At 51.3% G+C, this 21,972-nt stretch overlaps 1 protein-coding gene across 1 annotated transcript in view; it reads left to right on the top strand.

Annotated features, from left to right (window-relative positions):
- The window catches only part of LOC101342329 (integrin alpha-9), a 234,667-nt gene that overhangs the window by 77,326 nt on the left and 135,369 nt on the right, over positions 1–21,972 (top strand). The window contains exon 16 of the mRNA XM_023732203.1: positions 10,678–10,838. Within this exon, the coding sequence (XP_023587971.1) occupies positions 10,678–10,838 (161 nt within the window). The remainder of the gene's footprint in view (positions 1–10,677; positions 10,839–21,972) is intronic.

Raw genomic sequence — 21,972 nt, 5'->3', positions numbered from 1 at the left:
GCCTGGCCCTCGGGGACCAGGCTGACACGTCACCGCTGCCTGGCCCTCGGGGACCAGGCTGACACGTCACCGCTGCCTGGCCCTCGGGGACCAGGCTGACGCCTCACCGCTGCCTGGCCCTGGGAGACCAGGCTGACACGTCACCGCTGCCTGGCCCTCATGGGCCAGCTGATGCCTCACTGCTGCCTGGCCCTCGGGGACCAGGCTGACACGTCACCGCTGCCTGGCCCTCGGGGACGCGGTTAGAAATCAGTGATGGGACTCGGGAGTCTGCTCTTGAGCTTGCAGCATCAGCCAGAGGCAGGGGCTTATGCCCTTTCCCATGGAATCGGACCAAGGGTGGGCGGAAGGAGTGAGACGCTGAGTTGTAAAAAGGCTTAGATTTCCAGAAGAGAGGGAAGCTGTTTTGGCAGCTTCAGACGGTTGACAAGAGGCAGGCATTGCCCTGACTAGGGGCAGCTGTCCTGCTGTTTCTCTGAGCGCGGAAGGTTGCCTTACTAGCGCCAGCTCCAGAGGCTGGATGAAGCCCCCAGAACAAGATGGGATCATTGTTGATAGAACTCAGAGCACGTGATGACCGAAGCCAATGCGTCCGGAGCAGCTGTGCAGATTTATAGGCGCTTTGCTTTTGCTCGAAAGTCTGACTTAATAGAAAGTAGAATTCCAGGAAAACGCCACCAATAAGGGCCTGGACACAGTGGCTTTTTTAGACATGTTTAATGTCGTGAGTGAATCCATTTGCTACTCACAGTGTGGTCCCTGGTCAGCAGCAACATTCCTGGGAGCTTGTTAGAAATGTAGACTCTTGGGTCGCCCCAGACCTGCTGAGTCAGAATTGCATTTTAGCAAGATTGCCCGCAAGATCCGTGTACGTATTTAAGTTTGAGAAGCCGTGGAGCACACGGATGTACACCCACACCTGCTGAAGTACACGTGCTAGCTCATTCCTCAGCTGGACCTCAAATTTCCTGCCTTATCTGAAAATACAAGATGTTAATCCTTCCCGGCTCACCGTGCCACAGTAGTTTATCTCTGTCTTCAAATGGATTGAATGAGCTCAACAATTAAACCTTGTACTTACATAGATTTTTTTTCTTTTACGCTTCAGTATAAACATGCCATAATCTTGTGAATTGCTTAGTGAGGGAGGATTAGGGAGATTTTTGAGCACAGCCCAGCGAGAAAAAGCCACTTGCCTGAGATCCTACAGCTCCTGGTGAAGCCAGCAGGTGAATTCTGGTCTGATTAGATACTTCGTGCTTGCTTTCCACCAGCTGTTTCTCAGCACCTCCTTGATTGTGTAAAAGACACCACAGTTTCTAGAAGAAAGCTTTCTGATGGTCCCGGGATGCGTGTATCCTCCATCTAATTAGATGATGTGTCCCCTGTCTCATTCCAATTCGTGATGCAGTTGGACTGCACTAAAAAAACATTTAAAAAGAACGATTGAATTGGAGATTAATTCTGGTGTGCATAAAAATAAGCAGCACTATTCTAGAACTCTAAATAAAATCAAGCAGCTTGTGGTTCACGTATGTGTTGGTTTCACAAATATATATTGCATGCCCACAGGGCCAGGCATGAGGGATGAGATCCCGGCCCTCGTGGAGCATCGCGGCGACTGTCTACTCTTGGTCTTGAAGCCGCGACGCGCAGCCTTCAGACTCTTCACAGTTTAAACACTCGTGATGAAAGAGTTAACTGGCGTAACAGGAATTTCCAGGCGTCATCAGCTCGGCTCCGGCTCATGGCAACCCCATGCGTGTCAGAGTAGAGCTGTGCTCCGTAGGGTTTTCAGTGGTTGACTTTTTGGAAGTAGATCTCCAGGCCTTTCTTCTGAGGCATCTCTGGGTGGACTGGAACCTCTAACCTTTCAGCTGGCAGGGGCATAGCAGGAACAGGTGAGAAGGAACCAAGATGCAGCCTTGAGCAGGGGTTATAATGTAAGACAAGCGGTGGAGCCAACCTTCGGTGTGGGTTCATGAGCTGGCTGAGGAGGAGGTCTGGGTGGGTCCTCATGCCTGCTCCTGACCAGGGGTCCATCAGGTCAGGCAGGCATCAGCCTTTTGTTCCCCAGTGGGTGGAATTATAATGAAGGTCAAGACTCAGCCGTGGCCTTGGGGGTGTTGGTGTATAATTGAAGAGACAGGCTGTTGGGTGACATGTAGTACTGTTCCTCATGGTTAATGTGGAGCAGCCTGGTTCATGTCCAACATTAACTGTTGTTACCTGCTGTCAGGTCAGCCCCTAACTCATGGCGACCTCATGTACAACGGGATTGGACTGTTGTGATCCGTAAGGTTTCCATTGGTTGATTTTTCAGAAGTAGATCATCAGGCCTTTCTTCCTAGTCTGTCTTAGCCTGGAAGCTCTACTGAAACCTGTTGAGCATCATAGCAACCTGCAAGCCTCCCCTGACAGACAGGTGGTGGCTGTGCTTGAGATGCGTTGGCCAGGAATAAAAGCCAGGTCTCCAGCATGGAAAGTGAGGATTTGACCCCTGAACCACCGCTGCCTCCGTACATTAACTGAAGGGTGGCTAATACCTTCCTGATAACGTTGCTTCCTCATCCTCCATCTGCCGCACGGGTTCATCAATGAAATCAAACATCTCTTTACACTCGTAAGAGGGTGTTTTCCCACATTTACTTAATAATCAGGCTCACAGAGGATGGTGTCTGCGGGGTGAACCAAACCCCCAAACCAAACCCGGTGCTGTTGAGTCGATTCGGACTCGTAGTGGCCCCTATGCGACGGGGTAGAACTGCCGCGTAGGGCTTCCAAGGAGCAGCTAGTGGATTCTAGCTGTTGACCTTTTGGTGAGCAGCCGAGCTCTTAACAGCTGCACCACCAGGGCTCCTTCAGTGGGGTAGCAAAGAAAATTATGCATCCCTGGCCTTTTTCTCTTTTCTGTTGGCCTTCGGGGAAATGGGCTATACCTCAGCCTTCTCGGTAAAGGAAGACGTGCAGAAATCTACCACAAATGAGCTGGTGGTGGAATGGAGAATTGGGGAGGGAAAGTGGGTGGCCACATGGACATGTGATGGGAAATCAGGTGGAGGCGAAAGGTTACTCATCAGGTAGCTGTGCTGGTCTGGCTGTGGGTGAGTTATCCTAGAGTTCAGTATGGAAGGCAGCCCCTTGGCTCTGCAAGCTTGAGAAGATCAGGCCCAAGTCTCCAGGTGGGGAAGTGGGTGGGGCACCCTGGAAGCACAGACATCCTCCGTGCTCCTCCAGGTCCACCAGGTGGTGCTGGCCAGCTCAGTGTCACCTCCCAGGCCTTTGCATTAGGAACCAATGGCCGGAGCTCCGGGTTGTGAGCCTTCCCTATTCCCACTGCTGGCAGCTGGAGAGGAGACGTGGTGGTGGTGTGGTCCACTGAATGCAGGGTGGACAAGTGCCATCTCTCAGTGTCTGCATTTCCAGGGCTGAGCCTGTCATCAGAAGGCTGCATTTGGGCAGTGCAGGCTGGGGCAGTGGTGTGCTAGGTGCTTCTGAACAGCTCTCTGGTCCAGACGGAGCGCTGGCATCTTCTGCTGTAGGTCGTACTCTGTGGGGTGGCTTTGGGAGCCATAAGCAGTCTGATGTGATAGTCTTGTCCCTTTGCTTTCTTTTCCTCATCGTTGGGACCTGGTGGGGCTTGAGCAGACACATAGAGACGGGCTTCCAATCACCTCTTCGTTGCCTGCTTCCGCAGTGGGAAACCACAGCTCCTTGGTCGTGGGAGAATTCAGGGCCGGCTGAGTGGTGGGGTTTACCACTTCCTTGGGGTTGTCAGAACTTCAAAGCTTGGAGAAGGGACCCTGCAGAGCTGGGACCTTAACCTCTGAGGAGGGGACACTGGCAGGCTGGCACAGGTATCTCGGTGGCGGGGGGTACAGTGAGGCTGGCTCTGAGGGTGTGGGAAAGAACCTGGAAACTAGAATTAACCACAGTTGGAAACAACTGCCTTGAAAAGCTGACGCTTGGTTAAGCTGGTAAGAGGAGGAAGCAGACAGGAAGGAACAAACCCCTTCTCTCCCCTCTCACCTTGCATCCTCCCTCAAGCTCTCCACGTTGGCTGAGCCTCACGGGAAACCACTGGCAGAGCAGAAACGTGGTTTGCAGAGTCCCAGACCAGCGTCACAGAGCGGAGTCTAGAGAAGGGTGGGTTGGAAGCTGAGAGACAACAGCCTAGTAAACGAGCACCACCTGCATCCAGTTACACTGAGTGAGGGGCTCCTGTTTGCTCACCAAGTCAACAGTTACGAAGCTCCTACAGAGTGCCAGACACTGCTGGGAACAGGACAAAGTCCTTGCCCTTGTGGATCTTGCATTCATTCTAGTGGAGGAGACCCAGAAAAACCAATCTGCCGCTGTCGAGTCGATTCTGACTCATAGCGACCCCGCAGGACAGAGTAGAAATGCCCCATAGGGTTTCTAAGGAGCGGCTAGTGGATTCGAACTGCCTGTCTTTTGGATAGGAGCCTGAGCTCTTAACCACTGCGCCACCATTCTAGTGGAGGGAGGCAGATAATTGAGACGAAAATGGCAGTTGGATGCCCCCTCGCTCCCTCTTCTGGAAACGTGCTGAGCCCCTGTGCGTGGCAGGCGCTGTGCTTAGTGCCAGGATGCCGGCACAGACTTAAAATTCTAACGGTCCCTCCAAGAACAGATTTGTAACACGTTTTATGAACTAGTTTGGATCAAGCGTTCTACCCGTCACAGATGCTGTTATTGATCACCTCCTTCCAGACCGAGGGCGCAGCCCGTGGCTCCTTGAGGCGTCCTGGTGCATACGTAACGGTGGGTAACGCCTGCCCCAGAGGGTTGTGCCCCTCATCCAGCCCATCAGCTCATGAGGCTGAGAACTGAGCTGGCAGTTCTCAGTCTGGGCACTCGCTGTCTCACCAAAATGCTTAATGAAGACCAGGAAGGGATGAGCCCTATGTGGTGTGTTTTGCCCTCTGACTCCCCTCTTGATGATTCCATGGCTCCCAGGCTCCCTGGCAAAGCTGTGAGCCAGGCGGAGCCCTGCCCTCTCTCTGGACAAGCAGTTGAGCCAGGTTCTAAGAGACGGCACCAAGGTCATCTAAGCCAATAGCAGAAATAAGATTGAAACCAGGCAACGTGTCCCCACAGCCTTCCTCTGGCTTTAGGGGTGCATTTCTGCTCAGGAGCGTGTTGGCAAACAGAGAACTTTCTCTGAGCTCGTGGGGGGCTCTGGAGAAGCACGGAGATGGGAGAAGACGGCAAATCTCATGTTACGTGAAGAATGAGGTAACGTGGCCCCGGTGGCTCAGTGGTTAAGAGCTCGGCTGCTGACCAAAAGGTCGGCAGTTCCAATCCACCAGCCGCTCCTTGGGAACCCTATGGGGCAGTTCTTCTCTGTCCTGCGGGGTCGCTATGGGTCGGAGTGACTAGACAGCAACAGGTTTGGGTTTTTTTGGGTTAGTCTGATAATTAGCACCTCATTCCTGGGGGGGAGAGGGGACTTAGGAAGACTAGTCAGATGGAAATATCCAACCGCCCTCCCCTCCCCAGGAAACTCTGAAAGAAGCTCAGTGCCTCTGGAAGGAGAATTTATTAGTAGAATCTCACAGCTGAAATCTTATTCTGCCGGAGAAGGGGAGTGAATCAAAACTCACTGGAGAGACCAGGGAGTTGATGCGAGACAGCTGGCTCCGTCGTGGTCAGTGGGGGGGCCCCTCGGGGACCAGTGGGGGGCAGGGAAGGAGGCGGCTGAAAGCGTTACTCGAGGCCCATCAGCTTTTCCATCAACATGACATCATCCGACATGGCATGGAGCACAGGCTGCCAGAAGGGAAACTTGAAGAAGTGAGATGTGCTGTTTGGAGCAGGCCCTGATCAGAGCCAGCGTCCTCCCCGGGCTGGGGCTGGCTTGCATTAGGGGCAGCTGCCCGCTATGAGGCAGAGTCGACCGCACAGCAGGGGGTTGGCGTTTTTGGTTTGCACCACATCACCACTGCCTGGGACTTGGCCAGCTGGACGTGCCCGCCCTCTGGGGGCCCCAGCCCTGAACCGAGCGAGTGGATTGACTGCTCCCCCCGACCTCCTCCCCTTCTTCTAGGGGCTTCCTTTCCGATGATGCACTCCGGGTGGGTGCTGTTTAAGCCGCCAGGCGCGCTCAGGGCTTCATATGGCCTGCGTTTCTTCTTGCCACTCTGGCAGCCACAAGACAGTCACCCAGGCAGGATTTCTCATCCTGGGGGTCCTCATGGCTTGCTTCTAGAACAGAGAGTCTGATACAAACATGACTTCTTTCTGGGCAATTTAAAATGTCAAAAGAAATTGTCAGCCAAGGGGGAAGCTCCAAGTAGGCAGACCTAGAGATGAAATGCTTCCAGAATGATTGCACTTGGTGACTGGGGCTGACTCGCTGGCCTGTGATCGCACATTGTAACATTTTGGGAGAATCTGATGGGCGACTGTGTTACCATGCCCGCACCCACCCCCACCTGTGAGCAGAGCGGCGGGCACCTCTGCTCAGCGCAGGTTCTGTGAACCCTAAGCGATTTCTACCCTCCTTTAAGTTGGGAGGGAGTCCCTGGGTGGTGCAATTAGTTAATGCACTCAGCTGCTGACTGAAAAATTGGAGGTGCCAGTCCACCCAGGAGCTTCTCAGAAGAAAGGCCTGGCCATCTGCTTCTGAAAAATCAGCCACTGAAAATCCTATGGAGCACAGCTCTACTCTGACACACATGGGGTCACCGTGAGTCAGAGTCAGCTCAGCGGCAGCTGGTACTGGTTAGCTTGGGAGAGAGATGTACAGGGTCAGCTATTCCACAGTGAGGCGGGAAGGGAGGTTGGGGGCTTTGGAGGACTAGAGCTGATGTTTGTAACCAAAGCCAAACCCATTGCCGTCAAGTCAGTTCCTACTCATAGCGACCCTATAGGTCAGAGTAGAACAGCCCCATAAGGTTTCCAAGGAGTGGCTGGTGGGTTTGAACTGCTGACCTTTTGGTTAGCAGCCGAGCACTTAACCACTGTGCCACCGGGGCTTCTCATGTTTGTAAAGCCCCAAAACCAAACCAAACCCATAAAGTACCTAGCAAGCACTTGGCACATCAAAGGTCAGTTTCTTTCCCTTTTTCTGGCTTGCCCCATCTTAATTTGGGTTCTCCCCGAAGCAGACCCTGAGTTGAGGGTTTGGGGGCACACAGTTTATCCAGCAGTGAGACAGGGAGGGAAGGCAGCCGGATGAAGGGCATGTTACTGAGCAGGTTGTTGCTGTGGGTAGCTGGGCGTTATCCTGCTGGGACTCTGGGTGTCAGCGTAGACCACACCCCGGAGCTATCCCACCCCAGAGGCGAGGGAGCTGGGGTCCTGCATTGATTGAGAGCTGCTTTAGGGCCATTAAGGAGCCCTGGTGGCGCAGTGGTTAAAGCACTTGACTGCTCGTTGAGAGGTCGGTGGTTGGAATCCTCCAGTGGCTCCGTGGAGAAAGATGTGGCAGTCTGCTTCTGTAGACATTTGCAGCCTTGGAAACCCTATGGGGCGGTTCTACTCCATCCTGTAGGGTCGCTACGAGTGGGAATCGACTCGACGACAGTGGGTTTGGTTTCGGGTTTTGGTTTCAGGGACATTGGTTCCCTGGCACTTCTGGCCCGCCATGCATGTGGGCGGAGCCACCAGAGAAAGCCCTCGGGAGAAGGTGCAGGTGGCTGTGTTTGGGCCGGAGAGCAGAGACATGGGTGAGCCCTGGTAGCATCTACTTTGTCGTCCTATGCTCATTTCCACTCAGGCTTTCTCCAAGCTCAGCTGCTCATTCCGGGCAAGGTTGCTCAAACCCGCTGGTGCCTCCATGATCACCCTTCCTGAGGGGGGGGCAGTGTAGCTCTCCTGCCTGGGAGGAAGGTGGGCGTGGGGCTGCGGAGGAGACCCTGCTCAGCAGCTGCCGCCGCCGCCATATTGGTTTATCCAGTGAGCCTCTGGTTCGTCTCCTAGCAATGCCTCGTTGAGCCATGATCTTGTTGAGCAGAACTTGGGGACTTTATTTATACTTACCCCTTCTGACTGTCTGGTTATTGCTCAGGGAAGCTGTGGTCCTTAGAAAGTAAATTGGCCAGATCTAGATCTCTGCACCTATTTGGTTCTGTTTGGTTCTACAGTCTGTGCGGTTAACCCTGAAATTTTTGTCGAGTAAGGTGGTAATCAGTGCCCATGGAAACAGCGATCTGAAATCAAATGATGCATTGCACTGGGCAAATCTGCTGCAGAAGACCTCTTTAAAGAGTTCGAAAGCAAAGATACCACTCTAAGAACTAGGGTGTCCCTGACCCAAGCCATGGTATTTTCAGTTGCCTCATATGCATGTGAAAGGTGGACAATGAATAAGGAAGACCAAAGAAGAACTGATGCCTTTGGATTATGGTGTTGGCAAAGAATATTGACTATACCGTGGACTGCCAGAAGAACGTACAAATCTGTCTTGGAAGAAGTACAGCCAGAATGCTCCTTAGAAGTGAGGATGGCGAGACTTCGTCTCACATACTTTGGACATGTTATCGGGAGGGACCAGTCCCTGGAGAAGGACATCATGCTTGGTGAAGTTAGAAGGTCAGTGAAAAAGAGGAAGACCGTCAACGAGATGCATGGACACAGTGGCTGCAACCATGGGCTCAAGCATAACAACGATTTTGAGGATGGCGCAGGACCGGGCAGGGCTTCGTTCTGTCATACACAGCGTTGCTATGAGTTGGAACCGACTCAATGGCAGCTGACAACAACGATGTGAAAAATGTACCAAGCACCGGTGTGGTAGGAATAGCCCGGCACCAGATTCTGGGAAGCTGAGCTCTGGATTCAGCTCCAAGGTGGACAGTTGCGTGGCCTGGAGCAAGTCTTGTTTCCTCTTGAGGCCTTCGTTCCCTCATCTGAGAAAGGAGGGCTTTGGACCAGATGGTCCCTAGCATGCCTTCAGGCTTTGACAGCCTGCCCCGTTTCCTGTAGTATCCCCATCAGAGTGGGTTTGTAACACGTGTACGGGCTCTGGGTTTTCTCTCTTAAAGAGCTTTTGCACATGCATTCTTTTCTTCTAAATGATATCTCCTGGGATTGTCTAGGTCTGGGGTCCTTCTGGAACCCAGCCTTACTTTGGAAATCAGCTGTTTGCGGAAACACGCAAGTTGGGGCAGGTTTGCCCTTGCTGACCAGGAATGGCCAGCTTTGGCACGGCAAGATCCCTGAGATGGCAGAGGCCCAGGAAGGCCGTCAGATGTATCAAAGTGTGCTCCCGGGCAGCGGCACGGTGTCCGCTCCTCTCTCCCCGTTCACATCTGCCCTAGTAGCCATCCCTTTGATGTTATTAAAAACCAGAGCCGTCCCTGCTGCCCAGGCTTCCCGTGCTTACATGCCGGCAGGTGTGGGCTGGTGCCAGGGCAAGGCCTCTAGGAGGCTGGTGTGGAGACGCGTGGGGGCTGGGCCATCTGCGTTTCCATTGTTCTGCAATTCATATGGTTGTTTCAGTGAGAGAAGGTCCTGTCCTGTCTCTTCAAATGCCCCTTCCTCTGAACTCGAAGTGTGAGTAGCTGCTGTAATGGGATTCTGGGCACAGAAAAGCAGTGAAATAGGCCTATTAATACTAAAGCTATAGCTAATACAACTCATTGTTATGTGTTTACGAACCCTTTGGGTTTATTCAGTGGACCAGAGGCGTTCTATATTCTGACAGTCGTCACAGTAGGCATTGCTGACCAGGTAGAGGTGATGACCGTGTCTTTCAGGAGTAGGCCTCAGTACAGGCCCCACTGTGCTCATACTTTCGTTGAAATGGTAAAGCAGGGCCCGCTGAGTGACTCCATGTGTGTCAGAGTGGAACTGTGCTCCACAGGGTTTTCAGTGGCTGATTTTTTGGAAGTAGATCGCCAGGCCTTTTGTCCGAGGTACCTCTGGGTGGTCTGAAACCTGCAGCCTTTCGTTCAGCGGCAGAGCACGTTAAAAGACTCAGGGACTCCTGTTGAGATGATAACCAGCAAAAAACAGACCTGTTGTGGCTGAGTAGATTCTGGCTCATGTGTTACAGAGTAGAACTACTCCTTAGGATTTTTTTGGCGGTAATCTTTACGGAAGCAGATCCGTCCAGTTCTCGCGTCCCTTCCTGCCGTCTCTGCTTTTGGGCGGGTGTTGCCCATTTGGTCTCATAGACTTGAATGAACTGAGCAGCAGCTCCTCACGTGTCTTATTGTTTGTTTTATAGGCCTGTCTATTCTTTGGCTGAAGGGTCGACTTCGCGAGTGGCTTCAGTTCTGAGTTAGAGGGGTGTCTGGGGGCTGTAGTCTTGGGGATAGGCACAATTAATTATTGATATGCATATTGATGGCTCAGTTGATAACCTATGAGGTTTAATATCAGATCAAGGAGACCCATGCGGTGTGAAACGCAGAGCGTCACCAGAAAGGCGAGTGACATCCTGGCTGTCTCTAGAGACCCTGAGCACCCTGGCTGCCATGCTTCTCTTTGAGGTTTTGACTTGGGCTGCAGTCCGCCATGCAGTGGAGGGCCAGGTATCGTGTGAAACACGCATGTGGCCCAGTCCACCGTGCAGTGGAGGGCCAGTTATCATGTGAAACGCAGATGTGGCCCTGTGAATAGGAAAGAAGACCTCTAAGGTGGGGTGGAGGTGGCCTCGTTACTGCCTGTCTGTCTCTAACGTTTTGACCTCTCGTTTATCGTCAGGCCTGAATTACGTTCTGACGGCTGATGTGGCCAAAAAGGAGAAGGGCCAGCTGCCGAGGGTCTACTTTGTGCTGCTGGGAGAGACCGTGGGCCAGGTCACAGAGAAGCTGCAGCTGGCCCACCTGGAGGAGACATGCCATCACTACCTGGCCCACGTGAAGGTCAGTCCTTTCTGCTTGGTCCTCAAGCTTTGATCTCTACAGATGCTTATTGCAACAGGTGGAAACCTCTTTTATTGGGCATTACTTATCCTCTGACTTTCAAATTTTTATTGGAACGAAACACTGCCCGGTCCTGTGCCATCCTCACAATCGTTGTTATGCTTGAACCCACTGTGTCAGTCCATCTCATTGAGGGTCTTTCTCTTTTTCGCTGACCCTCTAACTCGACCAGGCATGGTGTCTTTCTCTAGGGACTGGTCCCTCCTAATAACATATCCAAAGTACATGAGACAGAGTGTAGGCTTCCTTGCTTCTAATGAGCATTCTGGCTGTACTTCTTCCAAGACAGATTTGTTTGTTCTTCTGGCACTCCATGGTATACTGAATACTCTTTATCAACACCGTAATTCAAAGGCATCAATTCTTCCTCAGTCTTCCTTATTAATTGTCCATCTTTTGGAAGAATATGAGGAGATTGAAAACACCGTGGCTTGAGTCAGGCACACCTTGGTGATAAGTAGGAGAATGTTCTGTTTTTCTAAAAGAGCTGGAGTCTGAGAGCTCTGTTATCTTCCTGAGTTGTCCCAGCCTCTGACGCAGAAAGCCAGTGACAGTCTCTGGCCTTTACTTGTTCTTTTGGGACGGTTTTCACCTCCTCCCATCTTTGAGGCTCCAGGAGTTGTCTTAGAGGAGAGCCCCTGGGTCTGAGGTGATGCTTGATCACACTGCACCTGATGCCTTTCTCAGTGATCCACCACACATTAGCTCATGGTCACAGTTAAGGCATTTTAAAATGGGCTGGACTAGGTTTTTCTCCCTTGATTACTTTCTGTTTGTTTCAGGAGTTCACTTTTTTACTCTTTTCCTCTCTTGGTCTAAGTAAGCTTTTGAATGTTTTTCTCCTCTTGAGGCTGTTTCTTAAACACACTTTGCTGCTAATTCAGGAGATGAGGCTTTGACTGGCCCGAGAGTGCCCTCTGCACAGGCAGGTGCCAGTCCGGTGAGAGTCCTGGCAGTGCCTGGGTTTGCAAGAATGGGCAGCTGCTGACCCAAGGCAGAGCCAGAGAGCACAGGAGGTGGAAGAACCCGTGTGACCCATGCCGTGTAGAGCGAATGCGGGTTTGGGGGTCAGGCTCCCCCGGGTGTGTATCCACCTGGATGAGTCTTTGACCTCTCTGTGTCTCAGTTTCTGCATCTCTGAAATGCGCACAGTAATACCTACCTTGAAAGGTGGTCATAGAATTAAATATTTCACAATGAATATACTTAAAGAGCCTTGCATGGTGTCTGACATATAGCAGTGAGCACTCAGCAATATTATTTTGTCCGGCCACGTGTAGTTGCCAATATTCTAACATTTTTGACTTATAAAAGTGGTATTTTCATATAGTTCAACCTAATGTTATCAGCCAGTGGATTTCTGGCTGATAGCAAAAATAGTCTAGAGATTGGAGATGAAGGATATTCTATTATTGTGTTGTTAGTGCCGGAGTAGGAGACTAGCAGCTGCTTCTAGATGCTTCTGGGCTGTGTATGGAGAAATGGCCACACGCCACGGGCACTTGGTCTGGCCCAGAGCCCGTGAGTTCACACCCCTGGGATGATTTTCGGTGGGGCCGGGTTGTGTCCTCAGCCAGGACTCCTGTCGGGGCCTGCCCAGACCAGCTGCCCTCAGGCCCCAGGTGAAGGCCATTTTTAAAGCTGTTCATGCTCTGTTAAGCCAGCCAGCCACTTACCACTCTAGGTTTTAGATGACATTGGCTCGTGGGAGTCCTGGGGAGGGGGTTGGTGGGTGAGGCTGCCCAGGACCGCTCCCCTCCAAACACTCCAGACCTTTAAGTGCCCGTGCTTGGTATTTCCAGCTTGCTGGGGACAGAGCTTTCTCATGCCATAAATGCTTTCCTTCAGGCCTCTTTGCGAAGTCTGGCTTTGTGAGAAGCTACCCTGTGCTTGTAGCTACCAGGGGTGCTGGCTGTGAGATAGGGCCAGACAGGCCTGTGGGCCTTTGCATACGGGGCACAGCTTTGAGGTGCAGGCCAAAGGTGGGGTTCTTTCTGTGGCAGCCTCTGAGGTTAGCTGAGAAGAGCAGCGCTGTCTGAGCAACAGCCCTACTATGTCACGATGTCCAGGCTCATCAGATTTAGCAAATAAAAACGCAGCACTCCCGGTTAAATTTGAATTCCAGATAAACAGCTAACACTTCCATTAGTACAGTGAGTGTGGGAGTGTGGAGACTCGACGGGAACGTCTCGTGTTTCCACGTCTCGCAGGTGTTCCGCCTTTGACAGGTGCAGTCTTGGTCTCCTTTTAGTGGAAGATGTCGGAGTTTTCCTTTTCTCACAGGTGGCCCTTCCACAGGTTCCGGCTTTCTTAGGCTTTACTGTGTAAGTATGTCCCAAATAGTGCGTGGGCTATACTTACACAACAAACAGAAATCACTGTTTACCTGAAATTCACGTTTAACTGACCGTCCTGTTGGCAAACTCAGCTCGTGAGCCTGCGCTCCAGGAGCACCACTTCTGTATTCAGTCACAACACGGCCGACAGGAAGAGAGAGAGAGATGGTGTCAGAGGAGTTTGGAGGCTGAGGACAGGGCTTACAAAGCTTTCTGCGATTCTCTGGGTCGTTTTAGGGAGAGTGTAAGAGGTCAAGCCGGCTTTAGTGAAGTTGGACTTAGAACAGTTTGGATATAGTTATTGGACGGCTGTTTTCTCGTGAAGAGATGGAGGCTTTTGAGGCCTTTATGATTCAAGAGGTGACATCTCTGTCAGGCCCCGCTCAAGATGGTGGATCATCTACGCTGTTGTTGTTGTGTGCCGTTGAGTCGATTTTTGACTCAGCAACCTCATGTGACAGAACAGAGCTGCCCCACAGGGTTTTCTAGACTGTTAACTTTACAGAAGTGCTTGGCTGCTAGTCAAAAGGTCGGGGGTTCAAATCCACCCAGAGGCTCCACGGGAGAAAGACCTGGCCATCTGCTCTCATGAAGATTCTGACTCACAGGAGCCCCGTGTGACAGAGTAGAACTGCCCCCTGGGGTTTGTAGGCTGTCGTCTTTACAGGAGCACATCGCCAGGTCTTTTCTCCCTCGGAGCCGCTGGCGGGTTTGAACCACCAACCTTTTGGTCGGCAGCGGAGCGCTCAACCATGGCGCCACCAGAGCTGCTTTGGTAATCTATGGCTACTAGGAAAGTGTCTTTCTCCTCGTTGTTACCCTCTGGGCCGGGTCAGACGCCCCGAGCGGAGGGATAGCAGCGCGCTGGCCGTGGTGGGGCACAGCGGGCTGAGGACGTGACAGGCATGGCCTGTGGATTTCCAGGTGTGGGAAAGCAGCTGTGGAGGTGTGGCTGGTGTGGGGCTGTGGTGGGCAGCGGGGCGGGGGGCAGGGGTGGCCGGCAGCTGGCTCGCCCTGCCCCACCCCGGGAGCAGGGCCTGGGGATTGGGAGCTGCTAGCCGGGCTGGCTTCTGCTCCAGGAGAGGGGGGCTGGCTCCCTCTGCTTTACAGACAAGTCCAGGAAGATAAATAAAAGCGTTCTGGCTTATCACACACCATATGGCTAGCAGACTGGGAGGCAGGCTCACAGGCCCGGGTGTGCTTTGTTTAGGCTATATCTTTGGGTCTTTTTTTCTTTAAGCCTAGTCCAATCTTTTTTTTTCCCCCTTTTTCCTTTTCCCTAGAAGTTTTCATTCCATATATGGCAATATGTATCTCCATCATAAAAGCCTGCTTGGGCCCACACCTGCCTCCTAGGCTGAGTATGCTGTGCATTGCTCCGTTCTTGGCCCCAGTAGGGCGTCTGGAAGGGACAGTTTGGTGATAAGCCACATCCTCCTAGGGGTGCTGGGTACGTGCTCAGGCCTCCCTGAGGTTGGTGGCGCTGAGGCAGTTCCTCTGCTTCAGGGCCTACACGTCCCAGCTCGTCTCCCCTCCTCCCCCAAACCAGCCCTGTGTTGGGGATGGGCCCCCTTCTACTAGGCACAGGGCCTGGGGACCTCTAGTGGATCCCCACGGTCACAGGGGAATGTCCGGATACCTCCCCCAGACCTCAGTTCTCTCTGCAACTCGGCCTCAGTTTACCTTCTAGCCTTGTCTTCTACCACCACATCACACGTGGCCCGGGCACTTGTCAGGATGAACTGTCCCTTTTCCCCTGGAACGTGCCTCCCACGCCTCCCTGCCTCGGCTCTTGTGCCCACCGACCGCCCCAACAGCTCAGCCATCAGAGGCGAGGGTTTTGTCTCTCCAGGCGCAACGCGTACCTCCTGCGTGGCTCCTGCAAGTTTTCTTTGTCTTAACCACACACCTCTTGCAGTATTTCATTTTATATTTTTCTTTAAATCAATAGACTTTTTCCGTCGAATAAAATAATTTAAAACAGAAACTTCATACCCCGTTGTAAGCAGAAAACCAATTACCGCATGCCAAAAACAGAAAGTCAGTATAAAAATAAATACATCGAAGACACAACAATGCCCTCAGATTCTAGCTGGATTTCATCGTCTGCCAAAGCCCCTGAAAGATCGGCCTGCTCTTCCTGCGCATTCAAGAGGGGGATTACTGATTGCTGGAGAAGTGTGGAGACCGTACTGGCCCCACACGGGAGCTTTCTCCCTGATGCGGTCAGGACTGAGAGGGAAGGGTCAGTCCTGTCGCAGAGCCGTGCCTGTGTGCCATTGAGAACCATGTCATGACCGTGCTCTGCTTTGGTTGGAGGTGCCTCACCCATCATACGGAGCCCTGGCGGCACACGATGGTGAAGGGTTTGCCTACTCACCGAAAGGTTCGCGGTTTGAACCCACCCTGGGCTCCGTGGGAGAAAGAGCCGGCAGTCTGCTCCCATAAAGATTACAGCCAAGAAATCCTATGGGGCGGTGGTGCCCTGTCACACAGGGTCACTACGAGTTGGAATCCGCTTGTCGGCGCTCAACACAGCAACACCCCGTCATGCCTGCGGTGGTTTAGCTGTTCTTTGGGGCTCCCAGTCCACCCGTATTGAATGTCCTCAGTGCCAGTCACTGCCCTGGGGTACTCCATCAGCATGTTCTTCCCGCCTTCTTGGAGCTAATTCCATGTTGCCCGACTCCTGATTTGTGGATAATAAACCAAAAAGACACCAAGCCTGTTGCCGCTGAGGTGGCGCCACCTCCTGGTGAACCCACGTATTACAGAGCGCAACTGAGCTCCGTAGGGTTTTCTTGGCTGTAATTGTTATGGCAGCAGATCGCCAGGCCTTTCTTCCGTGGTGTGCGGGGTGAGTTCCTTTCAACCTTTCAGTTGGTGGTTGAGGCCACACTGTCCATGCCACCCAGGGCCCTAGCACAGAATAAACGCTTGTCACGCTGAGCCTTTCTGAACCGACCGATGGTGTCAGCTGGGTGTGGCGTCCCAGGGGGCCCCGATCTGGGCTGGGGTCTGCTCTGTGGACCTCCTGATGGGAGGTGACGGCGTGAGACAGTGGAGAAGAGATTTGAGGATGCGTGGCCTGTGCGGCCGAGGAAATGCAAGCATCCCGTCGTCACTCCGTTGTTTTCTGGTGTACGTGTGTTTACCTCGGGGAGAGCCGTGCTCCATCCTCTGTACATACTGCCGAGATCCTTTGTGAGAGCAGGTGCTTATGTGTGATGGGCAGAAGAGCAGCCTCTTCAGAGCCGGGAAGCCCTGTCGGCAGGTTTGAGTCCAGTACAGGGACCGTGGAGAAGCCCAGGCCAGGTGGAGTTAGGGGTCAGTGATGTCATTCCCTACAGTGACACCCTCCAAAGGCCTTCAGAAGACTTTTGCTGAGCAGAGCCATGTACCACATGCTGTCAGGAGGGCCCGATAATGAGGATTAATATAAAAACCTCCCCACTAGACGAGGGAATAGCTCCAGATAGCCATGAGATTTTTCTCCCGAGTGCCTGAAGGGTTTTGCAAGAGAACTTGTAAGTGACCCCAGCTCCTTCATTGCTTGTGAGGACAGATGCACATCCAGACAAAGGACAGGCATCCCACTGCTGACCAGGTTGCCTCTGAGATCATGCTTTGGGCTCTGTCCAGGGGTTCAGTTCGTTTCCATTTTTCACATCCGACAAAATGCTTCGGTCATTAGGACACTCACATCAGTCACCCAGTGTGCTGTGAGTTTGCAAAGTGTCCGAATCCACTGGAAACCAATTTCCAGGGACGTATCTTGTCGAAGTTTGGGAAGCAGATCGTTAAGGAAGGCAGATTAAGTTGAAGTAAATAAGAAATCTGTGTGAGGAGGAGAGGAAAGGAAGACAGCGAAGCTTCCCCTTTTATCTGGAAAATAACATGCTAAAGTGCTTGGTCACTTTGATCAGTAAAAGAAATACCTAGAGAAGTTGCAGGATTTGGGAAAAAGGATACAGACCTTAGATGTAGGGAGTCTTCTTAAAACTTTTTACATTATTATTATTTTTTAAATTGGTAGTGTATGCACCAAACCCAAACCCACTGCCGTCAAGTTGATTCCAACTCAGCCACCCTATAGGACAGAGTAGAGCTGTTTCGTAGGGTTTACAACGAGTGGCTGGTGGATTCAAACTGCCAACCTTTTGGTTAGTAGCCATAGCTCTTAACCACTGTGCCACCAGGGCTCCAGTATATGCACAGTTAAAAATGTTTAAGGTGTCCTGAAAGCTATTCAAAGAAAGGGAATCTTGTAGCCACTGTACTCCTCTCCCGAAGACAACCACGATTCCAGTTTCTGGTGTATCTTTCGGGAGTTTGTTGATAAATAGACTCCTCTCTGTTTTACGCAGATGGTACCAGGCTGTGGACACGCTGTTGTGCAGCTTACTTTTTTTATTTTCTTTTTTAAAAGTCCGACTGTAGAACGGGTAAACAGATTTTAATAAATTCATACAATGAAATACTTAGTTGTTGTTAGGTGCAGTCAAGTTGGTTCCAACTCATAGTGACTCTGTTGTAAAACAACGAAACGCTGCCCGGTCCTGGCGCCAGCCTCACAATCCTTGGTATGTTTGAGCCCATTGTTGCAGCCACTGCCTCAGTCCATCTCGCTGAGGATCTTCCTCTTTTGTGCTGACCTTCTACTGTACCCAGTGTGATGTCCTTCTCCAGGGACTGGTCCCTCCTGATAACATGTCCAAAGTATGTGAGACGAAGTCTCACCATCCTTGCTTCTCAGGAGCATTCTGGCTGTCCTTCTTCCAAGGTGGATTTGTGCTGAAATACTACCCAGCAATAAAAGGATTAAACTGTGGTTAGACGCAATACCATGAGAATCTCCAAAGCCTTTGCTCAGCGAAAGAAGCCAGATTTAAAAGGCCAGTGCTGTGTGATTTCATTTATGTAATGTTCTAGAAAAGGCAAACTAAAGAGACAGAAAGCAGATCAGTGGTTTCCAGGGGCAGGGATTGGGGGTGGTGGGTGGGAATTGACTGCAGAGAGGCATGAAGGAACTTCTGGGGGTGATGAAAATTTTCTAGATCCTGATTGCCGTGGTGGTTATATGACTGAACACGTTTGTTAAAGCTCATCAAAACGAACACCTAAAAGTGGTGAATGTTTTTGTCTGTAAATTGTGTCTCAATCAAGCTGATTTTTAACGAGTGGATTTTGGAGACTGTTCCACATCAGTGCATTGCCTGTTCTTGTTCACAGCTACATGGCTTCCTGTTGGAAGGCTATCTCTTGATTTATTTAACCTGTCCAGGGCATCTTGTAAATATCAGTTCCAAACTGACTTTATCTGGATTTTGTAGAATTTTAATATCAGTTTGCTGTCCCATTTTGGAAGACCCTCAGCCTGCATTGGGAAGGGGGACAGCCCCACCTGAGCAGAGTAACTGAGCATTAATGAAATGACCCCTCCTGGCGTGAGCTCCCCTACCCTGCCCCAGACCATAGTTGCCGTCGAGTTGATTCTAACTCATGGAGGCCCCCTGTGTGCAGAGTAGAACTGTTCCCCAGGGTTTTCAAGGCTGTGACCTTTCAGAAGAAGTTCGCCGGGCCTGTCTTCTGAGGCACCTCCAGGGGGGTTCGAACCGCCAACCTTTTAGCTAGTAGCCGAATGCTTAACCGTTTGCACCACCCAGGGAACCTCCCTGCCCCAGATCACAGGGTCGTAGTTGTGGGTTTGTTAGGACCACTGGGGGGGCCGCATGGTAGGGCCCTGGTGGTCCCTGAGGTGGCCTAGGCCTTGCGTCCAGAAGAGGATGGACTTCTCGGTTATCAGCAATGGCCAAGGGGTCTGAGCCATGAGGTGCCCGAGGAAAACAGGAGATTGTTCTCCGTCTTTGGCAGGCTCTTCTGGGCTGCAGGTAGCACGGGTGGCTGGCATGTTGGTTAAAGGGCTGCTGGAAGCCAGGGCAGGGGAAGAGGGAAGACGGGGTGAGTCGCATTAATATGTGGGACGCAGTTTTAAAACTCCTCCTATGATGTGCTCTGATTACATGCATGTCACTAAGGAGCTGGAGGCTGGGCAGCAGAGACCACGCTGGAAGGGAGCCCACTGGGTCTGAGTGGCTTTGACGGCCTCCTCTGGGAGGCCGTGTGTGCATAGCTGGAGAGCAGATCAAGAATGGAAGGAGGTGGTGCCTGATCCGCACGGGAGCTGATGTCCTTCATCAGCTCGGTTTGGTCTCAACGCCTTGGGCCATTGCTTTCTTTCCTTGGTGGAATGAGTTCTTGGTCACCTGCATTTGGCACTGCTGCAGGAGATGTTATGGTTAGCAGAGGGAAGGACGGTGGTTCTAAACCAGTGGCTTTGCTCCCCTCAAATCCTTTTTTGAAACAAAAACTAAAACAAGCCAAACCTGTTGTCCTCAAGTTGATTCTGACTCATAGGGACCCTGTAGGACAGAGTGAAACCTCTCCATAGGGTTCCAAGGAGCGGCTGGTGGATTCCAGCTGCTGTGCTCTTAACCACCGTGCCACCAGGGCTCCATATATATATATACACACGTATATATACACACATATACACACACATATATACACACACATACATACACTATATATGGGTATATATGTGTGTGTATTTGTATGTATACATGTGTACATATAATATACATGCACATATATGTATACACATGTATGTATAATATACGTAATGTATATGTATGTGTCTGTATGTATGTGTATATATGTATATAAACACGTATATACTTATCATATATGTATATCCAACACCAGTGAAGGATATACGTTTTAAAAATATTTTATTCTGGTAAAATACATGTGACAAAAAGTTTGCTGTGTTAACCATTTTTAAATGTGTAATCCAGTGACGTTAGTTTCATTCACCATACTTTGCTACCATCAGCACTGCCCATTTCCCATATCCAACACCCCAGCAGAAACTCAGGACCCCTGCAGTTATAACTCCCGTTTTCCTCTTTCCCTAGCCCCTGGTTGGTTCATTACCACCAATAAAGTTTGGTCTCTGTGCATTTGCCTAGTCTAGGTATTTCGTACAAGTGGGATCATACACCGTTGGTCCCTTCGTGTCTTATTTCCCGTGGCGTACTGTTTTCAAGGTCCGTCCATGTCGTAACGTGTAGCAGAACTTCGTTTGGCTTTATGGCTGAGTTATATTCCATGGTATGTACTGCATTGTGTTTCTCCCCCATCTGATGATGGACAAGTGGGTGGTTTCCATCTTTTGGCTGCTGTGAATAATGCAGTCAGCGCACGCATGCCTGTTTGAGCCCTTTGGGTCTTTCAGTGGATGAAGGAGGTGATTATCAGAGTCGGGTGACTTGCTTTACCACCCCTCTTCTCTGCTCTCCAGAGCAAAGGCACGTTCCAGCTCCTGGAAGATGATGAATTGGATCATTAGTAAGGCTTCCAGTCCTGTGGCGTCTGCAAGGAGCTCCCAGTTTCCACTGCAATCTGAGAACAAAACTAACACCCTTCGCTTTCACAGAAGCATCAGTTAGGAATTCCGCTCCGCTGCCAGGGATCGAGCCCTGACTACAGGGGCTTAAGCACATAAAGATGAACTTTTCTCACAGACTGAGACTTCTGGAGGAAGAGCGGTTGCTGGTGGTGTTGGTTCAGTGGCTTAAGGATGTGATGCTCTTGATCTTTTATTTGTTCCGGAAGTATCCATTGAGTGCCTACCGTGCCCTGGGCACCATCCGTGAACCGACAGAGATCTGTACACTCTGGGAGCTTACGTTCCAGTGGAAGGAGACAGACAACAGATATAATGAATTACAGTGTGTTAGGAGGTGACGAGAGCTATGGGAAAAAAGAATAGGGCAAGGTGAAGCAGATGGAAGTGGGGGTCAGGGTGACCTCACTGAGAAGGTGAGATTTGAGCCAAGACTAGAAGGAGGTGGGGACTTAGCAAAGTAGATCCCTGGGGCAGGTGTCCACATGGATCTCTGAAGTGTTCCGTGTGTGTGAGGAGGAGCAGGGAGGCTGGTGTGGCTGGAGCTGAGTGAGGGGAGGGTGGCAGTGGTGAGGGGCAGATCTTCATGTTGGGCCTCACAGACCATGGGAAGGACTTTGGCTTTTACCCTGAGTGAGATGGGAGCCATGTGAGGATTCTGAGTAGAGCAGTGACATTTCCATCTTAAAGGATCCCTTGGTCACCGTGTTGAAATGGACCATAGGACGCAGAATAGAAGCAAGGACATGGTTAGGAGACTAACAGAGTAAGCCAAGGAAGAGAGACTGGTGGCCCCACCTCGGGTGGTAGAGTAGGTGATGAGACAGTCAAATTCAGCTTCATCTGAAGATGGATCCAGGAGGAATTCCTGAGGGATCGATTGTCAGGCATGAGAGAATGTGATGTCAAAGATGATTCCAGGGTTTTCAGCCTGAGCAGCTGGAAGGATGGAATTGTCATTAGAGAATACTGCAGGAGGAGCAGGTTTTAAAGAGATGGACAAGAGTTCGTTTGTGGACCTGTTGAATTTGAGGGACCTGTTAGACATTGAGATGGAGATGTGTATATATGAATGTGCCGTTTGAGTAGAGGTCTGGACTGAAGGTATAAATTTGGGAGTTATCAGCAGGTAGACTGCATTTAGAGCCATGATATCATCAAGGGAGTGAGGGAGATAGAGAAGAGAAGGGGACCAAGAACTGAGCTCTGAGGCACTCCAACACTTGGAGCATCTTTTCCTCATGGTCCTAAGATGGCTGCTGAGTTCCAG

The sequence above is a fragment of the Trichechus manatus genome, unplaced genomic scaffold (genome assembly GCF_000243295.1).
Source record: "Trichechus manatus latirostris isolate Lorelei unplaced genomic scaffold, TriManLat1.0 scaffold00049, whole genome shotgun sequence".
In the NCBI taxonomy this organism is placed as follows: Eukaryota; Metazoa; Chordata; class Mammalia; order Sirenia; family Trichechidae; genus Trichechus; species Trichechus manatus.
This window is presented reverse-complemented; position numbering and strand designations above follow the sequence as displayed.